The following is a 21583-nucleotide window of genomic DNA, read 5'->3' on the forward strand; positions in this document are numbered from 1 at the left end:
AACCCTGGTATGGAAATGAAACTATATTTAAGATTTTGTCGATTTGAGTAATACATACAAGGATTCCAATGGCAGGATAGGGTTACAAATGATACTGAAAAGGGAGATTAAGGAAGTTTATACACAGAAAAGAAAATGATGAAAAGGAGATAGAGATGGCTTGGAGAAGTGCTTCAAAACCCCCTGGGCAGAATAGTATGCTAATGTAGATTTTTGGAGAAAGTCATTGTAAAGGCATAAATGGCAGAATTTCTGTCTCTCTGTGTCTTGCAGCTTTAAAGGCAATCATGCTAATGATGGTGAAATATAAATGTTTGTCAAATCTTTTGAATTAAAACACCTGAAAATTTTAAAAACTTCAAAGCCTTCATTAGTTTTATGTTAGTCACTTGTTATGCATGGAACTTTACCTTACCTACCACAGTGTATATCTGGAATATGAAGTTTGATGTTTTCAAAGATTTCCTTTTAATTGATAGTATATCTGTTTCTTTCATTCATGAAACAGACAACCAAGGATAAGAATTTAATAACACTAAAAACACGGTAAAAGTATTGATTTATCCAATTTAAGAGTTGTATTTGTTTTCAGGTGTTTCAAAATAAATACTGGCTTGCTTGCTACATGTCTTTGATGTACTACTCACAATTAACCATTTTCAGTCATTATCAGCTTACATATGAAATGAAATATTCCAAGATGTCTTTTACTTACCAAGATTACTGTATATCCAAGATGTTTGACATACTTCAACAAAATCCAGATAATACTGAAAGGTTCTAATATGAAACAATAATCCCCAATATAAATTATTTGTAATTACCTAACATTGACATCTGCTCCATTGTTGATAAGAAAAGTAGCTACTTGGATATCTCCAACTTCTATAGCCATGTGAAGAAGGGTACGTCTCTGGGAATCAGTTGCATTAATGTCAGCACCTGCTTCAAGTAAGTGTTTTGCTACTGTGATTTGCCCTGTTCCAAGAGCTAGACCAAGGGATGTCAGATCATCTGAGTCACGAAGGTTTAAGTCAGGAATCATCTTGGGATCCACATCATTACTTTCACAGTATTCTGCAAGACGAAATATATAAGAAAAATATACACATATATATAGATCTTTCACCCAATAACTACAGTAAAATTTATGCTTGATTGAGGATACAATATATAATCTCTATAATAAACGTGATTATACATAATGGATAATTATCTAAAATATTATAATTATCATTATTATCATTAATAATAATAATAATAATAATAATAATAATAATAATAATAATAATAATGAAGAGAAAAAGTTGGTAAGTATCAAGACCTGAAAAAAGAAATAAGAAGGTTATGGGATATGCCAGTGGAAATTGTACCCATAATCTTAGGAGCATTAGACACAATCCCAAGATCCCTGAAAAGGAACCTGGAAAAATTAGATGCTGAAGTAGCTTTAGGAATCATGCAGAGAAGACTGTGCTCCTGGAAACAGGGCACATACTAAGAATAGTGATGGCAGCAGGATGCAACCCCGAACCCCACACTATAAAACCACCCAGTCGAATACTGTGATAGACCCTCCCTCCCCCCTCGCCCGAAAAAAATATTAATAATAAAAATATTGCCACCTGAATGCTGTTGAGTTTGTACTGTAGTTTCTCAATGTCCTAAATTAGTTTCTTTGTAGCGGCAGGTAAATCATACAGCAGCTGTCCAAAGTTCATGTATTCCTCGATGTTTTGGTACAGCTTTCTACCAGTTTTCAAAAGGCAAATGAAGGCATAGGAGGAGGCCCCCAGCTTTGACAACAACAAAATTCAAGAAAAATTTCTATAAGCCCATTTGTGGGTATACAGTGGTCCCCCCGTATTCGCGGGAGATACGTACCAGACACCCTGTGAATAGTTAGAACCCCCAAATCGTTGGAACCCCTATAAATATGCTTCAAATCTCCCACTACAAATTTTTATACCTGGTTTTTTTAATAGTTTTATCACAAAAACTGCATTTTATGATGAAACTGATAAAAAAACAGGAATTTGTGGATATTTCTCATAAATGAACTTTGGACAGCAGCTACGTGATTTACCTGATGCTACAAAGAAACTCATTTGACAAATTGAGAAACTACATTACAAAATCAACAGCATCCAGATGTCCATATGTTCAATGAAGTTTGGGTAAAAGAGGGTCTTTTCATAAAATAATACATAATAATTTACGTATTTACAAATCCTATATAATGGCATAACACACTACAGGAATTAACTCCTGTACAATACACATACTTGACATGAAAATGCTCCATTTTTATTATTATGGCTAACTAACTTAACACTGCGGTATGAAGGATACTGTATCTGAAGGCACCAGGCCAGAAAATTCCGTATCTCTGACCCTCATTGACCTAAAACATGATAGTAACAAGTTAACCTGGAACATAGTCAAAATCATAAATAAACTAGGAATACATATCAATTGCGGAAAGTAACATAACAATGAAAATCTAAATCTTTATCATAAGCCAAATTAAAAAATAAAAATATGCTATTTTACCTCATTTAGGTCCCAGAAAAATATTACAGGTTAAGCTAGTTATGTAAAATAGGTTAACCAGATCATGAAACAATAAAATTACTATAAATGTAAGAAATTTTATTAAATTTCTTCAAGGAGATGTATTACATTCTTGTCACTTGGTGTCAGTTGAAATTTGGGCAGTGTTGCACTGCATTCTGTAAATAGTATTGGTTTAGCTTGAAAATTACCATAGCAATGGTTGCTAGAACTTTGCAAAACTCTGATTGTACTTCCTGAACATCTTTAGCTTGGTGCAAGTGTACCTTCTTTTGGCAGATGCCTCATTTATGTTAAAATCAAAACCCAGAACAGAGTTAAAATTACAGAAAAATGTAAGTTCTGGCAAACCTATCTGACAAGATACGAGATCGAAGGCTAGTGAGAGACTTTTCAGGGGCTAACCACCAGTCTAAATTGCTTCAATTTAGACTGTAAATAATAATTGACAATGAAGAAATATACAAAACCAAAAACATGAGAGATATGAGTGCAGGTTATACTAAGGATCAAGTGGAAAACCACCAATAATCCCATATTTCAGGAGTTATTTCCGCTTTACCAATAAAATTAAACTATAATACAGATCAGTCCTAAAAATGAAGGACAGAAAACTGAAATACGGGTACAACTATTACCTTTGTGATCTAAAATAGCCCGAATATCTTCCTCGTTTTTATTCCTGATTGCTCGGTGTAAAGGAGTTTCTCTGTAGGTTGAGATGGAAGTTTGGGAGGCTTCTGAATCATTCTCGGCAAATGGATCTAGTGAGTTACTGGAGGGAGTGTTAATAGGAGATGATGAATAAGTTTGTAGGTTGGGATTAGCTCCAATCTGTAAACATGGATACAGTACAGTAATGAAACTATGAACCAAGAAAGGGTAAATTGAACATACAGTATTATATGTAGTATTACAGACACTTTAAAACTTTTGGTGTTCCTCATAAATGGATGAGATAAACTTTTGCTCATAAATACATAAAATAAAAATGCCTTTACACTGTACAATGCTTTGTAACTACTGAACATACTGGTAATGCAATTACTAAACCATGACATTTCTTGCAGTATCAAATTCTAATATCATGTAACAAACACCTGGAACTGAAAGAAAAAAAAGCTTTCTGCCCATATTTCCATTATAAAACCATGCGTAACTAAAGACTGGACGCTAAACATTAGCATTTCATCAATACTTAATGTAGCTTATTAAAAATTTCTCAAATCAGAACCCCTACTCCAAAATTATCTAAGGAATGACACAAAAAGTAGATATAACACTCAAGTGTCAATTACCTTCATATCAACCCTATTAGATGAAAATATAAGGAATATTGCCGAAGTATATTCTCCACTTCACCCTTAAACGCCGACTGGACGTGGTATACGTCGACTAAAATTGTCTGTTGGGTGCTAAGTGGACGTACGTACGGTACGTCGATTACAAAAAGTTTTTTTGAATATTTGCGGAAAAATAGTTATAGGCCTAGTTTGCGAAAAATTTTAAATTACACGCCTTGAGGGATGCTGAGAGTTCACGGATCAAGCTGTTGTTTTGTTTACAAGCGTTACCCAGGCGCGCATGCGCGAATTGCTTTCTTCTCGCACTAGAAAGCATCAGCAACGCATCTCAGAAATTCTTTTGTCACTTTGTCGTAATTTTTGCACCGTTTTATATTACGTAGCCGTTACATAGAGTTTTATATATGAAAATGTGTGTAATTTCAAGTAGAATACAACAAAAAACAACCCATGGTTGTAGCTTTTATCAGTTTTGAAATATTTTCATATAAATCACGATAAGTGCCAAAATTTCAACCTTCGGTCAACTTTGACTCGACCGAAATGGTAAAAAATGCAATTGTAAGCTAAAAATCTTACATTCTAGTAATAATCAATCATTTACCTTCGTTTTGCAACAAATTGGAAGTCTCTAGCACAATATTTCGATTTATGGTGAATTTTTGAAAAAAAAAAAAAACTTTCCTTACGTCCGCGCAGTAACTCGGCCGAAAATCTCAGAAATTCTTTTGTCACTTTATCGTAATTTTTGCACCATTTTGTATTAGCCATCACATACAGTTTTTATATGAAAATGTGTGCAATTTCATGTAAAATACAACAAAAAACAACCCATGGTTGAAGCTTTTATCAGTTAAGAAATATTTTCATAGAAATCAAGATAAGGGCTAAAATTTCAACCTTCGGTCAACTTTGACTCGACCGAAATGGTCGAAAAACGCAATTGTAAGCTAAAACTCTTACATTCTAGTAATATTCAATCATTTACCTTCATTTTGCAACAAATTAGAAGTCTCTAGCACAATATTTTGATTAATGGTGAATTTTTGAAAAACAATTTTTCCTTACATCCGCGAGGTAACTCGGCCAAAAATCTCAGAATTTCTTTAAGTCACCTTGTCGTAATTTTCGCACCATTTTCTGTTAAGCGATACAGTGTTATACATGAAATGTGCGCAATTTCATGTAGAATACAACAAAAAATAACTCATGGTTGTAGCTTTTATCAGTTTTGAAATATTTTCATATAAATCACGATGTGCCAAAATTTAAACCTACGGTCAACTTTGACTCGACCGAAATGGTAGAAAAATGCAATTGTAAGATAAAACTCTTACATTCTAGTAACATTCAATCATTTACCTTCATTTTGCAACAAAATGGAAGTCTCTAGCACAATATTTCAATTTATGGTGAATTTTTGAAAAAAAAAACTTTCCTTACGTCCGCGCGATAACTTGGCCGAAAATCTCTGAAATTCTTTCGTCACTTTGTCGTAATTTTTGCACCATTTTATATTAGCCATTACAAAGTTTTATATATGAAAATGTGCACAATTTCATGTAAAATAAAAAAAAAAATAACTCATCGTTGTAACTTTTATCAGTTTTGAAATATTCTCACATAAATCACGATAAATAGAACAAATTTGATCTTCGGTCAACTTTAACTCGACCGAAATAGTCCAAAACTAAAATTGTAAGCTAAAACACTTACAGTCTAGTAATATTCAATCAATTACCTTCATTTTGCAATAAATGGGAAGTCTCTAGCACAATATTTCGATTTATGGTGAATGTTTAAAAAAAACTTGTTTTTACGTCCGCGCGTTACGAATTCATGCATCATTTTGTGATGATATTTTCTCTGTGTTGCTTTGATCGTTTTACAATTTGTTATATACCAAAATCATCACAATTTAGTGTACAATACAACTAAATAAAACTAACTCATTAGCTTTAACGGTTTTGCTCACAACACGATTTGTATACAATTACAGTGGTGCCTCGATATACGAAAGGCACAACTTACGAAAAACTCGAGATACGAAAGCAAATACGAAGATTTTTTTGGCTCTACATACGAAAATAGTTCAAGTTACGAAAGGTTGTTGCTGTAAAGTCCCGAGATTCGCCCGGACCACTGAGAACAATTTTAAAACTCGTGCGCCGCCATCTGAGTAAACTCACCACCATCCTCCCACTCTCCCATTGGTTCCTGATGCTAGTCACCCCGTAAGATCCTGCTCTCCTATTGGTCAGCATCTACCCCTTGTGCTCTATGTATTCTATTGGTAAAAGGATGCTGCAAATTGAAAAACTTATTCATGCAATATATTTAATAAAAGAAAACATCAGGTACAGATAGAATAAAGAATAGAAATGAATGGTTATTATACTGTTTGGTAGTTTCAGTAGTTGATGAGAGATAATGAAAATTTGATTACTGTACATACTGTGTGCTAGGTGAAAGTGGTTGCTTGGAGATCGTTCGGTACTCGTAAATGCTGAACGTAAACAGAAGTTTGGAAGCTTTTTTTTTTTGGTTTGTTTATTATACTTAATGGTTACTTAATAATTATTTGAAATGAGTACATGCAATACATTTAATAAAAAAAATTGTGAATTAGATATAAAATATAACGTAAATCAGAACTGCTATCATCGAAGCAACAAACACGTATTTTCTAGATTCTTCTCTGTTTTAATATTGCATATATGTTTTCATTATAGCTGTCAGTAACTCAGTATTCTCCATTAGGGTAAAGATAGAATAAAGAATAGAAATAGAATGGTTATTGATACTGTTGGTAGTTTCATTAGCTGAAGAGAGATAATGAAAATTTATGGCTTACTGTGTGCTAGGAAAAGTGATATCTTGGCGATCGTTCGGTACTCGTAAGTGCTGAATGTAAACAAATGGTTGGAAGGTTTTTTTTGTTTGTTTGTTTGTGTATTATAGTTAATGATTAAATAATAATTATTTGAAATGAGTACATACTGATTATTTATACATTTTATTGGCATATTCTAAGCTTTTAGCTTCTTAGGTTTAGATGTCAGAATCATAGATTAAGCTACAGTAGCAACTGCTAACATAGGCTAGGCTATGGCTAAGGGACATACGCTAAAGCCTAATATATGCAGTAAAATGGGGTTGAACATTACATGCAGTTGAATATTACTCAAATATGTTCAGTATTTTGCCTTTTTGGAGTCATATTTCTTCCGTCGGATCGGTGTCGTAACCCTAGAACATGTGTTGTAAGCCTGGAAATATAATTTACTGGGGTGTTTTTGTAGGGCTTGGAACGGATTAAGCATTTTACATGTAAAATGCGGTTCAAGATACGAAAAGCTCATGATACGAAGACCGCCTCGGAACGGATTAATTTCGTATGTCGAGGTACCACTGTTTATTTATGATAATTATATTTTTTTCATTTCTGATGGTTGCATACTAAACTTCAGGCAATGACAAAAAAAGGAGCCTAAAATGAACTCTTAATCTTAGAAACTAAGCGTGCTGTGATTTTTTGAAAAAAACTTTTTTTTCCGCTTCGGCGCTAACTCCCGAACGCCGTCGGCATATGACAGACACTTTGGTAAATAGAGGCTCTGCGTTTAAGGGTTAATATTCTTGGAAAACTATTTCAAGATTTCTTTCATCATAATATACTTAAGTCATATCTGGTTATAGAAAGACATATGTACTAGACCCAAGAAGCAAACAGTGTTTCCAAACATGTCCTGTAAGCAAGGTTAAAAAAATTTTCAAATAGTATTACAATACCACAGTAGGTATCTAGAGATAAATCAGTAAAAGCTATTTCTTATTCTATTGGTTTTCCAAAATCAATGTACATTAATTACATCAAGCTTTCAGCATAGCATGGAATAGCCGAAAAATTCTAAACATTCACAATTATTACTCTAAAACAAAACACATTTGCTTAGCATAGGCCTTCATATAAACTAAATTGCAGTATGCTCTTTTGCTGAGGATGTCTTTATCTACAACCAGGTGGCTGGTCAATGTTTGACTGCCATCTCTCATAATAATATGACAAATTTTGAATCAATTTGTATTTTTCATAGCTAACAAACCTTCGGTCTTAACAATGGGATAACCTTCTAGTGCCAGCTGGAAACCTTTATTTCCAAAGTAAAATCACAGGGGATAAGAAGTGAGATTCAATGCAAAAGTCAAGTTTATATGTTTAATGATTTACAGTAGTATTTACAATAAAAATTTTCACACAAAAAGATTTATACATTGAAATGAAGCACAAGAAAACTGAAATTTTAAAATTTATTGCATTTTGGTAACTGGGAGATGTCCAAGAAGTTCCTGTGACTGTCAATGCAATCTAAAGAAATCTAATTCATGAATGTTCAATGGTTAAAAACAAGGTTAAAGTACTGTAAAAATATCAATCATCGTATTTAAAAAATTGTGGTGTTTCCAAACAAAGAAACTCCATGTTTTATTTTTGCAGAAAAAGTAACAAACTCCTAATCTACATATCCTTGCTAAGTGAGCTAGGTTCTTTAGATTAGGATGTCCTTGTTTAAGGGCATTAGCTGCTCCATTAACTGTCGGAATCAAAATCTGGATGGGTCAGGGTGCTTTAGGTAGCTAGGGCCACTTAATATTCCCTCCTTTTCAATGTTTTACGATAATGGGTAAGAATGTTTGAATTACTAGTACTTTGGGCAAATGGCTCAGTCTATAATGACCATATAGTATACCCATGTTCTCATAACCCTATGATTACACCATAGCCTACCTCAAGTTTGTGATCAGTTCCTTTTCTTAAAGAAATACACAAGCGAACTTTCTTTTGGAATTAATTTGAAGCTTGGCAGCCATGATGATTAGACAACTAATTTTGTTTTGCAGATTATCATGATAATGAAATTTTCTATAAATAATTACTTTCCCTGTGATTTCCTTGCTGTCTCTTACCATTAAAATCCATCACTATAGTCGATTCACTTAAGGTAGATTCTTGTGCCTACAAGACGTTTGTTTGGCAGCCTCTGATTAGCTGGTACTGGGAGGTAGGCTGCTCGCTCAGTGTGTCATATTTTTGTTTGTAGCTTAGAAAACTAGCAATGTGTTTATATTTCTTTATTTATCTCACGTTTTGCAAAAGATAGGAAAGGTTTGGTCATATCAAAGGATTCGGTATTAATTTTACAACTAAATCTTTTCCTGAAACCAATAAGATAAAACACAAAGGAATTACATCGAGTAAAAGTGAAGAGAGAAACATTTCATTCTTTATACCTGTTTTTATTCATCATCGGATTTTGCATAATTCATGCGATTAAGATAAAATAAAACATGTGTTTTCACACAATAAAATCACCCTGAATACGCAGCTGCATTCAGATTTTAGATGTGTGTAATATGTGAATAGAAAATGAAGAATATGTCTTATCATGTTGCATTTGTACTTGACTCGGCCTGAAAGGAAGTCAATCTTTCTTAATTCACTGTTGTTTATTAGTTCACTTCACTGAGATTATTATTTCATATCACTCAAATAAGTCTCTGATATTTCTTTTGTTTGAAAATATATTTATATAATAAAATCAGAAACAATATTCTGAAACAACCTGATTAAAGCTTAGGCTGAGCTGAAGAGTGTGAAGTCTGTCCACAGTTTAACTTCTTTGCTGGACTGAATTCCCCACGGCCCACCTATATCTGAGCTAATGATACCAGATGCATCCATCTGATTATTATGATTTTTTTCCTTATCAGATATGTCCAGACATACTATATGATATTGGATTGAAAATGTTCGACAGTCATAATGGGAATTCTGTGCATCTATTTACAGAAAATGTAATGATATAACATATATAATATTGTCGAAACTGCAACCTCTTATATCACTAATTGGCAGCTTGAATATCTTGCTGAGACGACAAACGCAATGATGTCTTGCAGATCACATTCTCTTGGCAATACCGTCAAACTCGAATCATTTACGGATACAACATAATAAGACATACGTATTCTTCATTTTCTCTTCACATATTACACGCATCTAAAATCTGAAAGCACCAGCGTATTCAGGGTAAATTTGTATGAAAACACAAGTTTTATTTTATCTTGATCACATTAATGATGCAAAATCTGATGCTAAGTAAAAACAGGTATGAAGAATTGAATGTTTCTCTCTTCACTTTTACTCGTTGTAATTCCTTTGTGTTCATCTTATTGATTTCAGGAAAAGATGACTTAGTTGTACAATTAATACCAAATCCTATGGTAAGACCAAACCTTTCCTATCTTGAGCAAAGCATGAGATAATTAAAGAAATATGAACATATTGGTAGTTTTCTAAGCCACAGACGAAAATAATGACACAGAGAGCGGCCTACCTCCCGGTACCAGCCAATCAGAGGCCGCCAAACAAACATCTCGTAGGCACAAGAATCCACCTTAAGTGAATTGATTATAGTACTGTCTTAACCCACTCCATCATGACAGCCTGGGGGCATTTTTGGTTGCTTGTGCAATATTCTATTGTTTTCACTGGGTCCTGGATGTGTTATGTTGTTAATGTATCCACTCTATTATGAGCTTATGTACTGTTGTTGAGTACAATGATCTTTTTTCCTGTTTATCTCATGGTGTGATTTTTGTTGAAATAATAGGGAAAAATAAGAATCAACATCTTAAATGCTAATATGCATGTTTCAGAAAATAAGTAATTTTTAAAAAGACCCATGGAAAGTAGAGTACGTATAAGCAAAGTTACAGGCAATGCAAGGCAAGGGTTTTGTAAGTGTATGGAAACATCCTAAATTTTTTTCAAGAAATATGTTCTGCCACTTGGACATTTCAAAAGTTGTGCTTGGATTAAAGTGTTTAAACACATGTCTCCTGGATAACAAGTTAGCTGAAGTAACTTTTATTACTAGTACTAACAACAATAACTATATTTCTGTCCACTAAAATCATCACTTGATTTCCTTTGTCTCCTTTATATCTTTTTAATGATAACTACTTCAGGATAATAAAATAAATGACAATTTCAGTAAAAGAAATGAATAAAATGGCAGTTTCTGAAAATCTATTCCAACCTAAAAATGGGATTATGTTGCTTTGGAAAAGAATGATAATTATTCTTGTCCAATGATACTTACTTTATGTTATAACAAAGGTACGTGTATATGAAAATCTATTCAGGCCTTTCATCCATTACAGAGAGACCTTAAACAATAATGCCCAATAAGGAATCTGAAAAGTAACAAGTGCTTACCTGAAGTAAGGCTGTTGTTAGTGATGGTAAGCCGACTGTGCATGATACATGAAGAGGTGTTTCTCCATCTGTATTCACAACATTGCAATTGGCACCCTGTGTAGTTAGAAATAGTCCAGCTTCCTCTAGACCCTCTCGACTTACTAGATGGAGAAGGGATTCACCACTAGAACCTATAGTCTGAAAATCAAGTTTAAAGTTTGTAATTAACTGGTTGGTAGCTAGCTATTTTGATAACAGCTATACAATGAACTTTTAAATATAACCTCCAATTTAATAACTAGTGAAGTATAATTGAATTTTTAACGCATTCGAATTCTAAGGCAAGGGAATGCAAAACAGTACATCCATGAAATGATAGTCATATTAGTATACAAAAAAAAAATCTAGAAAACCATAAGAAACAACCAACATAGCCAAAAGAAGCTGTCCCTAACTAGCAAAACTCACGATATGAGAGAAAGAAAGAGTGAGACACACGACACATTACCGTCCGGAAATGTCTCATAATGCACACTGCCTTTTATTTCAAACCTTCTTTTTAAAACAAATGTAGTACAAATATGCATCCTGATACAATATATTTCAACCCACATCATTCTTAATAATAATGTTTATGGGCTTATTTTTAATGAAGAAAATACGAAAGATATTGCAACACCTAATTTTTCTTTAGATCTGTCTCGGCAATTTGTATCTCCTGTAACAGACGCCCTCTAACTCTACAATACACAAACTTCAGCTTTTAGTTTCAGTTTCTGACACCCACTTAAAAGTGTGGTTCACAAAACACTACAAAAGTTGAAGTGGGGATTAATTACCTAAAATACTGTAAGTAGCTTATATCTTACATAAAATAACTGGATTTTCTCACATTTGTTGCATTAACCTAAAACTGTGCTAAGAGAAAATAACCAATTAATAATCTGAATACTTCAAACTCAACACAATAGCCTTAAGTGATTTCGGGGAATGATTATGTACAGTTATTTGTGAGAGGTGACATTAAATGTGGCTCTTATAAAAAGAATGCGCCTATGAAACAAATGTTATGAACAAAATCTAAGAGCTTTGTCCTACTAACACTTTACACTGCTCGGCCATGATTTTCATGAAACAAGGATCTGGTTAAACTTCTTCATAATATGAAAGATTTTAACCCTGATTCTATTCTCTCCATATTCTCAGAAACAATTATTTTGGCTTCCTCCACTCCTTCACTTACCCCACAAATTCTTGATGCATATGAAACCCCTGCAGTCTGGGTAAGCATGCCAAAATATAAATGACTCCAGTAAAATTTTATAATAAACACAGGGAATTATAAGCATTATGCAAAATAAAGGGGGCTAAATCAATTTGATATTACTCTCATCCTGCATGATTAAGCAAACCATAAAACACTGACAAGCAAATAAAAGTAGAGATGAAATGCTTACTTCACATAATGGTTAACCTACCTAATATTTCACCTTTGTTCATGCTTAGGGATAGAAATTCCAAAGTCCGAAATAAATCTCAAAAATTAAATGAAAATAACGAAAGTATGATTAACACTGGAGACTTACAGCATCTGGTGATGCTCCCTTCTTGATTAATTGTGTAGCAAATGATGATTCATTAAAATCTGATGTGTTTTTCAGGGAATACCACAGAGCTGGATACCCAGCTTTGTCTCTCAACTCTAATCGGAGACCGTCACGTTCAACAAGAATCTGAAATATTTCATCTCGTTCTCCTTCGACTACCAAATGCATCACAGTCCTGGAAAGTAGCAGCAATACTATAAATTGTAAGTTATCATAGGATAAAACAAGTTCCAATGAAAAGTTGTGGGTAGAATAATTTTGAATCTACACATTTGCAATTCATACTAATTTTGGCATGAGAATGAAAAAACTTACTTCATATCTTTGTCCTGTATATTTGGATCAGCACCTTTAACCAGCATAGATTGGGCCACTTTGACCATTTCTTCTCTAATTTCCTTATCCACATAAGTCTGACTTGCCAAAGTATGCAAAGGTGTCCTGCCATCACCAGGAGTTGCAACATTTACAGAACATCCATGGTCCATTAAATAATTTGCAGAATATGCATCACCTGCAAATGACACAAAACATGTTTTATAAATAGTGAAGTGCAGTACATACTGTCATACCCTGTAAAAATTTGGTTAACTTGAGAATTTATAGCTTATAGCTTATAGCAAAATAAATTATTCCATCCATGATTTCATATTTTCTCTACAGATGTCATACTAAAAGAGCTAAAATTCATTTAAAGTGGTCTTTTTACACTAAATAATAATAAGTGATGATACTGATGATAAAAAGGTAATGAGCTTATGCAGATACAATAAATTAACTAAAGTGCTGGGTTACAGTAAGAAATTCCAAAAGTAATCTATAAGTTTATTTGAAAACACAAGAAGCATAAAATTTTACATCATCACTTTTTGACTGTAATCAGAATGATCAAACTGTAAACTACTCATTAAAAATTTATCATTTATGACCACAACAGTGAGTGAAGTTGGCAAAAAGCGAAGGTAAAAGGTTAATCAGATATATGAACTTGTGACTGGAAATGTTAATGTAATCCTTAGGTTAAGTATACACTACAATAAGATGTCACTTATCGGCATCCTTTTGGATGCATTTAACAAACAGGTTAAAAAAAAGGTTAATGATTATCAATAGAGAATAAGTCTTTGAAAATATTTGGATAATTTTAGGTAATGTTCTTGGTGACCTCAAATAAAAGTCCAAACTTACTTTACATTACTGAAAGTAACTTCTTTATATGCAATCTTTTATATTGGTTTGAAATTGTAGGCGCACTCAATATTTAAAGGGATGAAATCATCACCAATCTCAAATGATTTAGTTTCAAGAGAAATAATAGCTGTATACATATGCTAGACCAGAAACAGCAAATAATGATGACAGTAGGAAATAACAAGAGGAATATAATCACTTTACAATAGAGTGAAAGCATTATTTAGAGTCCTTGTTTTTTTTTAGGTCAATCATCTCAGACCAACAGTCCTTAAAGTCTGTTAATTTTACATATTTCTTTGGAAATAAAACAGTACTCAGGAATGCAAACAATGGTGATAAAGATGAGAGTGAGAGAATAGCCGAGTCTGAGAACAGGCAAAACAAGGAAGACAGTAGGGTGTGTGCAGTAGATTGGAGAAAATTGGAATGTTTATGAAAGCCAATGAGTGAATAGAAGAAATGACTGTTGAGCCAACCCTCCTTATGGGATTGAATTATAAATGGTGAACTGAAATGACTGACCTAATTTATTTTATGTCATCAAGCATTTCAGTACCAGGGGAGCTGTTCAAATAAACTGTTTGTATAAGTACTGAAAAAATGAGAAATAATTAAGTACAAAAATAAACAAAAATACATTGTAAAAAAAGTTAGCTCAGTATATTTTGGGACAATTTCATCATGTATAGTCTAACGAACAATAGACGGATTAAAATTTGGGAACTATAAAGAGAATGGGGGAGAAGAAGACATCGAAACTGCTGGTTCTGAGGGTGTTTTCAGGGGGGAATTAAAAGTAATGCCAATGAGTCTTCTGTGTAGTTTTACAATACAGATAATGTTGTGCATTCACACAGGGTTTATATCCATGAACTAGTGGTTGAATCACATGTGTGTGCGACATATATATAAATATATATATATATATATATATATATATATATATATATATATATATCATATATATATATCATATATATATATATATATATATATATATATATAATATCCAGGCAGTCCCCGGGTTATGACGGGTTTGGCTTATGATGTTCTGAGGTTGAGGCACTTCTCAATTATATTCATCAGACATTATTTCCAGGGTTACGACGACTGCAACGCTGATCTGGCAAATGAAATATGACACCAAAAATGCAAAATATGATATTGTTAAACTACAATAAAGTTTTGTACATACTTACCTGGCAGATATATACTTAGCTATAGTCTCCGACGTTCCGACAGAATTTCAAATCTCGCGGCACACGCGACAGGTAGGTCAGGTGGTCTACCTTACCCGCCGCTGGGTGGCGGGCGTATGAACCAATCTATCTCTCCAGCCAGATTTTTTCTCTTTCACCTGTCTCCTGAGGGGAGGCTGGGTGGGCCATTAGACGTATATATCTGCCAGGTAAGTATGTACAAAACTTTATTGTAGTTTAACAATATCATTTTTGTTACATGAACTTCCCTGCCAGATATATACTTAGCTGATTGGCACCCTTGGTGGAGGTAAGAGACAGCTAAAGTAATAAGGAGAGATAAGAAACAACTGATGTTGTAGGATATAAATAACCTTTGGTTCTTACCTGTTCAGGCAGAAGACTTCATTGATATTATCTCTGAGTCTGCGTTGCCTGGAGAGCTACAGCTAGGACGTGACCTGATGCTGAAAGACTCTCGGATCTACCACTGGATATGTGATCCCTTTGTGTGGTAGAATCCAAGTCGGATCCTGTTAAAGGGAGTTCGTCCCTATTAACAGGTCCTAACCACTACTACTGCAAGGAGCCACACTTCATCAGACCACCACCTAACCAAACTACTAAAGATTAGTATTACGACCTAAAGAGATGCCTTCATGCCTCCTCTTTAAGGCAAGCCAACAACAACAAATACAAGGGGGAAAAATTTTTTACTACTAAACAGGATGAGTTCCAGCTCCCTGCCCCAGCACTGAATCCGCAGATACGTACGGGTCCAAGGCGAAGCATTTTCGTAAGTGATTCTCACATCACGTAAGTAGTGGTTCGCGAACACTGACTGCATCTCCAGAATGTTGTCTCCATCAGATTTCGCACGGACATATTCTTGTTGAAAGCAAGAGAAGTTGCTATGGCTCTTACTTCGTGTGCTTTCACTTTAAGAAGCCTAAGATGTTCTTCTCTGCAGGATCCGTGTGCTTCTTTGATGAGGCTTCTCAAGAAGAAGGACAATGCGTTCTTCGACAATGGACGAGTAGGCTCTTTTACTGAACACCACAGGACCTCTCGGTTGGCTTTCAGTTGCTCTTTTCTTCTAAGGTAGTATTTCACCATTCTCACTGGGCAAAGAGTTCTCTCGGGTTCTTCTCCTACCAAGAAGATAACCCACGAATCTCGAAGTTCTTGGGCCATGGACTTGATGGGTTCTCATTCTTTGCAAGAAAACCAGGAAGGAAAGAGCAAATGAGAGAGTCCTCCTTAAAACCCACATTACCATCAATCGCCTGAAGCTCACTCACTCTTCTGGCGGAAAGCTAGAGCCATCAAAAACAGAGTCTTCCTGGTAAGGTCTCTGAATGAGGCTGAATTAGGGGGTTCAAACCTAGAGGACCCAAGGAATTGAAGGACTACATCCAAATTCCAGCTAGGTGTCTTAGGATACTGCATTTTCGTTGTATTAAACGACCTAATAAGGTCCTGTAGGTCCTTATCTTCCGATAAGTTGAGGCCCATGTGCCTGAAGACATTCGCCAACATACTACGATAGCCTTTAATCGTCGAAACGACTAAGCCACATTCTTGTCTTAAGAATAAAAAGAAGTCTGCAATTTGATTCACAGAGGTACTGGAAGAGGAAACGTTATTCCTCTTGCACCATCTTCTGAAGACATCCCACTTCGATTGGTACACTCGTAATGTGGAAGACCTCCTCGCTCTAGCGATTGCCTTAGCAGCTGCTGACGAAAAGCCTTTCGCTCTGACAGTTTCTGGACAGTCTGAAGCCAGTCAGACTGAGAGTGGGGAGGTTTTTGTGGTACCTGTCGAAGTGGGGCTGTCTGAGTAGATCGCTCCTTAGAGGAAGCGATCTTGGAAAATCCACTAGCCATTCCAGCACCTCTGTGAACCAATCTTGTGCTGGCCAAAAGGGAGCTATCAAAGTCATCCTCGCGGAATCTGACTCTGCGAACTTTTTTAAAGTCAACCCCAGAATCTGAAGGGGGGAAACGCGTATACATCGAGTCCTTTCCAATCGAGTAGGAGAGCGTCTATCCCTATTGCTCCTGGATCCGAGATGGGAGAGCAATACAGATCCAGTCTTTTGTTCTTTGAAGTTGCAAACAGGTCTAAGAGAGGCCTGCCCCACAACTTCCAAAGGCTCTGGCAAACATCTTGGTGCAGAGTCCACTCTGTGGGAAGGACCTGATCTTTCCTGCTGAGGAGATCTGCCCTTACATTCCTTTCTCCCTACGAATCTGGTGAGAAGTTTTATCCCCCTTTCTTCTGTCCACAGAAGAAGATCTCTTGCTGTTTCGTACAGAGAGAAGGAATGCGTCCCCCCCTGTTTCCTGATGTATGCCAGAGCCGTGTGTTGTCCGAGTTTATTTGCACAACTGCTCCTGTCACATCTGACTCGAACTCCTTCAGAGCAAGCCACACGGCTATTAGTTCTTTCCTGTTGATGTGCCAGGAAGACTGGTCCCCCATCCAGGTTCCTGACACCTCCTTGGTTCCCAGAGTCGCCCCCCAACCTGTTTCCGACGCATCGGAGAACAACACCAGGCTGGGGTTCTGGGATTGAAGAGGCAGTCCCTGCGAGAACTTGTCGGGATCCGCCCACCATGCTAACTCCTTCTTGATTTGCAAGAGTAATTGACAGGGAGAACTTCAAATCCTGAGAAGGACGACTCCAATTCCGATGAAGAAAGAATTGGAGCGGTCTCAGGTGCAACCTTCCTAGGGAAACAAATTGCTCCAGTGAGGAGAGCGTCCCAGCAGACTCATCCACATCCCTCACTGTGCATACTTCTTTCCCTAAGAAGGTTGTTACTTTTTGTTTTTCGAGTCCCCGGTCTATCCTCTCCTGTGACGGAAAAGCCCGAAAACTCAGAGAGTTCATCTGGATCCCCAGATAAACGCACTCTTGAGCGGGAATCAGACTTGACTTCTGCAGATTGACCAGAAGTCCTAAGGAATAAGTCAAATCCAGGGTTTTCTTCAAGTCCTTCAGACAACGATCTCTGGAATTGGCCCTTAATAAGCCAATCGTCGAGATAGAGCGAAATCCTCACCCCTTCTAGGTGAAGCCATTGTGCCACATTCCTCATGATGGCCGTAAAGAACTTGGGGGCCGTGGAGAGGCCAAAACACAGGGCCCTGAATTGGAAGATTCTTCCCCCCATCATGAATCTTAGAAACTTCCTCGAGGAAGGATGGATTGGTACGTGGAAGTAAGCGTCCTGTAAGTCCAGGACACCATCCAGTCCCCTGGACGGAGTGCTGCTAACACCGAGGCAGTGGTCTCCATCGTGAACTTCTTCTTTTCGACGAAGAAGTTCAGGGCGCTTACATCCAAACACCGGTCTCCATCCCCCTGAGGATTTCGGAACTAGGAACAGGCGGTTGTAAAAGCCTGCCGAAAGATGATCTGCCACTAGTTCGATCGCCTCCTTTTCCAGCATCTGATCTACCGCTAGTCGGAGGGCTTGATTCATGATGGGGTCCCTGTATCTGGCCGTCAACTCCCTCGGGGGGTATTCGTCAAGGGAGGCCTCGAAGAGAACGGGATTAGATAGCCCTTCCGGCAAATTGACAGGGTCCAGGCATCTGCGTCTTTCTGGGCCCCAGACTTCTGCAAACTGTAAAAGCCTGGCGCCTACAGTTGTCTGAAGGACTTGAGTCTTACTTGGGAGGTTGATTGACTTTCGTAAAAAGTCCTCCCTCTTCTATTTGGTTTCCGACCTCTGAACGAAGAGGAATTCTAGAGGTAGATGCCCCTCGAAAGGGTTCCTGAGAGGTCGGCTTCGCTTTCTTTGTCTTAGTCTGGAAGGTAGGGCGCGCTTCCTTGCAGACTGCGCTAGAAGGTCCTGCGTAGCTTTGGCAGAGAGAGCCTTCGAAATGTCTTGAACCAGGTGTTTAGGAAACAGCTGTGTAGAGAGAGGGGCAAAAAGCAAAGACGATCTCTGAGCATGTGAGACCGACTTTGTTAAAAATGAGCAAAATACTGATCTTTTCTTCAGACCCCTGCTCCAAACAGTGAAGCTATTTCGCTGGCCCCATCTCTCACCGATTTATCCATACAGGATAAGACACAATTCAAATCCTCCGGAGAAAACGTGTCCGGTCCTTGAGTTTTCTTGGCTAGGACTCCGAGGGACCAATCGAGAAAGTTGAAAACTTCCAAGACTCTAAAAATGCCTTTTAGAATGTGATCCATTTCATTCATTGCCCACGTAGTTTTTGGCCGAATTCAAAGCTGATCTTCTAGTGGCGTCTACTAGTGCCGAAAAATCTGCGTCAGCTGAAGACGGAAGGCCCAGTCCCAAGGGTTCTCCTGTCTCATACCAAAATCCTGTCCGTCCTGAAAGCTTCGACGGAGGGAAGGCAAAAACATTGTTTTCCCCGCTTCTTCTTTAGTACGCATCCATGAACCGAAACTCTTGAGCGCTTTCTTCATAGAAAGAGTCGGTTTCATTCTCACACACGAAGAACCTTTCGTTGCTTTCGCTGTGGAGAACAACGAGTGTGGAGAAGGAGGAGCAGTAGGGCTCAAAGACTCTCCGAACTCCTGAAGGAGAAGCTCTGTGGAGCTTCTTGTACGAAGAAAACTGTTGCCGATGTATTAGTTTCTTCCTCAGAGGCTTCCTGGTCTTCTTGAGGAGGAGAACGGGGATGAGGATCCTTATGAGAATCCTTAGATGATTTCCTAGCTGGGGTACAGTGCGATGAAGGAGACAAACGTCTTGAATGAGGAGAAGATTCCAAAGTAGAAAGGCGTACAGGAGAACGACGAGTTGTAAAAGAAGGACGCTTATCCGAAAATTCTTGTCTAAACTCGCATTCCTTCCTAAATGCAGACAAACTCTTAACAGCAAAAGAGGAAGGACTCCTTTCTCTAGAAAGACCACGTCTATCCCTAGGGAAACTACGAGAGGGAGAGCGCCTGCTAAGGTCCTGGCGCCGATCGTGAGGAGAGCGGCTACTAGGCGCCGAGCGCCTATCTGTCACAGGGCGCTTAGTGGAATCCTGGCGCCTACCAAGCGGCGAAACGTTGCTAAAAATAGGGCGCCTTTCAGGAGCAGGGCGCTTGAGAGGCTCTTGATGCTACGAAGCGGAGAGCGGCTGCTACGCTCCGAGCGCTTAAACGAAACAGGGCGTTCTGCGAGATCTTGGTCCTTACCAAGGGGAGAACGTCTGTAAGGCTCCGAGCCGCCTAACAGAATCAGGGCGCTTGAGGCGTTCTTGACTTCTAGCAAGAGGAGACCGATCAGGAGTAGGGAGTCTCGAGAACGAAGAGCGCCTACTAGGAGAACGAAGCAAACGAGGATCAAGGTGTCTTTCTCCAGGAGAACAGCTACTAAACGAATGAACGCTTACCAGGAGCAGGGCTCCTACTAGACTCTTGATGTCTTACAGGGGAGGAGCGAACTCCATGCGATGAGCGCCTACCAGTCACGTTATCCGACGCCCGACTACAGTAGTCGGAAGGAGAAGTGCGCCTACTTTCAGAAGGGCATTCCCTAGGTTCCTCTGAGAAGACGAGGAGAAGAAAGATGAGACGGAGACGACGAACCAAGTCTTCTATGACCTGAGCGACTCCTCTCTTCTTGCACGAACTCTAAGAAGAAGGAGAAACAGAAGGGGCTGAGCGTCTACCCGAGGCAGGAATCCGATTTGAGGAAATATCTTCATAGTCCAAGGAGCGCCTATCCGTCGAATGGCGTCTCGACACCTCCGAGCGGGAGTGGTGTTCCTCTCGTGAAAGTTTACGATGGTGTAGAAGAATCCTCAAAAGAAGGAGAACGCCGATTACAAGGAGAGCGCTCTTCCGACGAAACGCGCCTCGATCTCTTGATCGGGAGAGACAAATCCTTCCTTCTAACGCGATCTCGATGCCAAGGAGTCCGCCAAGGCTGTGATCTGAGCTTGTAGGCCCGCTAGCACTCGAGAAGGAGAGTCCCCAGGATCTTCTTCCGAAGCAAGCTCAGCGCGAGGCGCGGGAGAAGGAGGGCGATCACCGGATCTCCTAGGCTTCTTTGCTTGCAAGGAAGCTACATCAGAAAAGTCTTCTGGGCTGGACGCTAACGTACTGAAGGGAGCCTCCGCAGCCCTCTTCAACGGGCGTGACGCCTCCTTAGAGCTCCAACCACGCTTCGGCGAAGGAGAAGAGGATGACGAAAAACACTGGCGAAGAATATTCTTCTTCTTACGATCCAAGCAGCCTGGGAGCGAACTTCAGGATCTGCCGAGGGGACGCCTGACGGTGGGGGCTCTCCCTAGCCCTCCTGCGGCTTTCGACTTTCCTCCTCCACTGGAACTGGGAGTCTGGAAGAGGTCTAGGCCTGGAGGCACTAAGGTAGCCGGTCAGACGCATCCCTCCACATCAACTGGTACACTGCACTTATCATCACTGACACTCTTACCTTGATCAGTACGAAGATT

General features: G+C 38.0%; 1 protein-coding gene across 5 annotated transcripts in view; it reads right to left on the reverse strand.

Moving 5' to 3' along the window:
- LOC135223768 (rabankyrin-5-like) overlaps positions 1-21583 on the reverse strand; it is a 221518-nt gene that overhangs the window by 37421 nt on the left and 162514 nt on the right. For 4 of the 5 annotated variants that reach the window (XM_064262532.1, XM_064262531.1, XM_064262533.1 and 1 more), the window contains exons 8-13: positions 13065-13263; positions 12729-12924; positions 12386-12421; positions 11161-11340; positions 3213-3408; positions 825-1077 (exon numbers count right to left, since the gene is read on the reverse strand). In XM_064262532.1, the coding sequence (XP_064118602.1) occupies positions 825-1077; positions 3213-3408; positions 11161-11340; positions 12386-12421; positions 12729-12924; positions 13065-13263 (1060 nt within the window). The remainder of the gene's footprint in view (positions 1-824; positions 1078-3212; positions 3409-11160; positions 11341-12385; positions 12422-12728; positions 12925-13064; positions 13264-21583) is intronic. The other variant, XM_064262536.1, reaches the window with a different exon arrangement.

This window comes from Macrobrachium nipponense, chromosome 10 (genome assembly GCF_015104395.2).
Source record: "Macrobrachium nipponense isolate FS-2020 chromosome 10, ASM1510439v2, whole genome shotgun sequence".
Taxonomy (NCBI): domain Eukaryota; kingdom Metazoa; phylum Arthropoda; class Malacostraca; order Decapoda; family Palaemonidae; genus Macrobrachium; species Macrobrachium nipponense.